This window comes from Camelina sativa, unplaced genomic scaffold (genome assembly GCF_000633955.1).
Source record: "Camelina sativa cultivar DH55 unplaced genomic scaffold, Cs unpScaffold00550, whole genome shotgun sequence".
In the NCBI taxonomy this organism is placed as follows: domain Eukaryota; kingdom Viridiplantae; phylum Streptophyta; class Magnoliopsida; order Brassicales; family Brassicaceae; genus Camelina; species Camelina sativa.
The window spans coordinates 587-3843 of NW_010921727.1; the positions used below are offsets into that span (position 1 = coordinate 587).

Sequence of the window (3257 nt, forward strand, 5' to 3'; positions counted from 1 at the left end):
AAATAAATATTTTTTGTTGAATATAATTTACATTTATACACTTATAGATTAATTCAAATTTACACTTACAAATCAAATTTGCAATTATCAATATATCATCAAATAATAACATAATTTTTTCATTTTTTTATATATAAATATTATTTCAAAAGATAGAATACCCTTTCGCCACTTATTAGTGTGAAAATAGTTACCTAATACTCTCTCTGTTTCATAATAAGTGTCATTTTGACACTTTGCACACAAATTAAGAAAACATATTAAAATATTTTTTTTACTTTTAAAATTGAAATTGACTTTTGATATTCTTCAATAATTATGAAGTTAAAGTTGGAAATTTATGCTTAATTTTACATTAAAAATCTAAAATAACACTTATTTTGAAACAAAAAAATCAGGTTAGAATGACACTTGTGAAACTGATGGAATTTTGTGTAAAATGTCCAGATTGGAATTGTGATTTGTCAAGCTAACTAACCTCGAGAAATGTTGGTTCTTTCAACTAATTGCATATTTTTCTTCATAATTAATTATTAATTTGATGATTAGAGTAGATAAGTCGTTTCGTCTTTGACTAGAGAAATCCAAACTTGGGGGCACACACAAGAGAAGAGAGAGAGAGATAATGGTGGTGGAAGAGAACCAGAATCAGATGATGGATTCCATCGCCGGAGACTCAGCGATGACGGCAACTGTACTAGAAGACGAAGCAGAGATGGAAACAACCACCACCAACATATGGAAAAACACCAAGGAATCACTGATTCTACATCTCTCCAAGAAGCTTCTCCACAGAGATCTCGATTTCCGAATTGAAGCCGCTAGGGAAATCCGGAAGATGCTTAGAAAGTCTCCGGTCAAGTCTTCGGCTAGGTCAAAGCTCGCCGACGCCGGAGTTATCCCGCCGCTTGTTCCCATGCTCATCTCCTCCAACATTGATGCTCGCCACGCTTCTCTCCTCGCTCTCCTTAACCTTGCCGTTAGAAATGAACGGTAATCTCTCTAGTAGTATATAATTTTAATGCTCAATCTGAGGCCTTATTAAGATGTTGGTTTTTGCTTAAGAAAACTTCACAATCTCTGCTTAGAGCTTGGTTCTAGGGTTTGCAGTTTCTGAATGAGTCTAAGGCTACTTATTAGTTACCAGCTACTGCAGCTATGGTTTTCCTTGTTAGCAGGATTAAGAATTGCACTGCACTATGCCTCATTGACTCATTTGAGTTAATCTAGTAAAGTTGTTGACAAAAGCAAATACAAAAAGAAGAATGCAGTGAGAGTATCTATACATACTTTGTGACTTTAGATCTGTAGAAACCACAGCGATATTGAGTTTAATTCAGCACACATCCAAATTCTCACTTCAATACAGACTTTTCACATTTGGAAGTTGGAACTTGTTGGCAATGGCAGCCCATTTCTGAATCGTGACAGATATCAGTGTGTAGTTGTTATGTGGTTAACCTTCTTATGTTCTGATTTTCGAAATCTATCTTTACCTGGAATTTTCTGCTATTTAGATATTACGATAGCAAATCGAGGATGTCATTTACCTACTTGATCCAGCACTTATATTCTTCTGAACCACCCTTGTGTGGTAATGAAATTTACATTTTATGTTCTTATGGTGGTCATTACGTAATTATGACTTATATTTGGTTGTGAATTCTGATCAGGAATAAGATTGAGATTGTGAAAGCCGGCGCTGTTCCTCCTCTCATACAGATTCTGAAGCTCCACAATGCTAGTTTACGTGAATTAGCCACTGCAGCAATTCTAACACTGTCAGCTGCGCCAGCCAATAAGGCGACGATTATAACTTCTGGAGTTCCACCACTTCTGGTTCAGATTCTTAGCTCTGGAACTGTTCAGGGGAAAGTAGATGCAGTCACAGCCCTTCATAATCTATCAGCTTGCAAAGAGTACTCTGCTTCAATTCTAGATGCTAAAGCCGTGTCCCCGCTCATCCACCTCCTCAAAGAATGCAAAAAACATTCCAAGTTTGCTGAAAAAGCTACAGCGTTGATTGAGATGATCCTTTCTAACTCTGAGGATGGGCGGAATGCCATCACCTGCTGTGAAGCTGGTATTCTGACTTTAGTAGAGACTGTAGAGGATGGTTCTCCACTCAGCATAGAACACGCGGTTGGAGCGTTGCTTTCTCTATGCCGCAGTGACCGAGGTAAGTACCGAAAACTCATACTAAAAGAAGGTGCAATCCCAGGTCTCCTTAGTTCAACAGTCGAAGGAACATTGAAGTCCCGGGATAGAGCCAGAGTTCTCTTGGACTTGCTGAGAGAGACCCCTCGTGAGAAAGAAATGGCTCCATTAATACTAGAGAAAATTGTCTATGGCATTGCAGTACACGTTGATGGGGCAGAAAAAGCTGCTGAAACGGCTAAGAAACTGTTGCAGGACATGGTTCATAGAAGCATGGAGCTGAGCATGAAAAGCATTCAGCACAAGGCGCAGTCAGCAACTATTCCTGATAACTCGAATAGCTAACGATCATAGTAGTAATATTATCGATATTAGCAAGAAATTTGCATTACGAGAAAGATTTGTAGGGTTTCGGGTTCTGATTTGGAAAAAGTCAAGAATCAGAGCCGTGTTTAGGTCTAGTCTTACCTCTCCGGAGCTGGAAGAAAAACCATTTGGTAAGTTTTAGAGGCTGAATTTTTCTTTCCCTTTTTGTACATACTCTTGGCCCTGGGTCATGTTTATATCAGAACCCTTCATCATGCGTTTATATCTTTTTCACATTGATTCGGTATTTCTTCGTATTAAAGTTTGGTTTTCTTGGTCTTTCTTTGCAAATCATATTAAAGGAAAATTAGCTAGGCGGGCCGTCGGGATGGGTCTAGCTCCTAGCAAAAAAAATCAGAGATTAAATGGACATTAATTGGGAACTAGTTTTAAGATTATATTAAATTAATAATAAAATAAAAATATATTACTTAAATATATTAGAGGAGGTAATGAACTTGTCATTCTAAAGGATTTTAGAGTATTTTTAAAATCTTTTGTTATTCAATTAAGTATTTTTAAAAATCTTATGAAATCCTATGTTATTCAACTTAATATTTATGTAAAATCTTTTAAAATAATTTAGAATTTGTTGTTATTCAATCAATAATTTTTAAAACCTACTTGAAATCTCTTGTTATTCAATATATTATAACTTTTTAAAAAATTGCTATTTTGAATGATTTTAGAAGACTTTTTTTTGGTTTTTAGTTGAAAATTATAACAATCAAAAT

The 3257-nt window shown here is 35.7% G+C and overlaps 1 protein-coding gene across 1 annotated transcript; it reads left to right on the forward strand.

The window, feature by feature from the left end:
- The first annotated feature begins 534 nt into the window (after window positions 1-534).
- On the forward strand, window positions 535-2759 carry LOC104773471 (U-box domain-containing protein 15-like). Its single transcript, XM_010498087.2, has 2 exons — window positions 535-993; window positions 1674-2759. The coding sequence occupies exons 1-2, from the start codon at window positions 626-628 to the stop codon at window positions 2500-2502; spliced, it is 1197 nt and encodes a 398-aa protein (XP_010496389.1). The 5' UTR covers window positions 535-625; the 3' UTR covers window positions 2503-2759.
- Window positions 2760-3257: the final 498 nt, after the last annotated feature.

What these genes read in the sequence shown, in the direction of transcription:
- LOC104773471 (XM_010498087.2), top strand. Translation starts at nt 626, where the DNA reads ATGGTGGTGGAAGAGAACCAGAATCAGATGATGGATTCCATCGCCGGA. An exon ending in CTTGCCGTTAGAAATGAACG is followed by an intron (nt 994 to 1,673) that starts GTAATCTCTCTA and finishes AATTCTGATCAG; the next exon opens with GAATAAGATTGAGATTGTGA.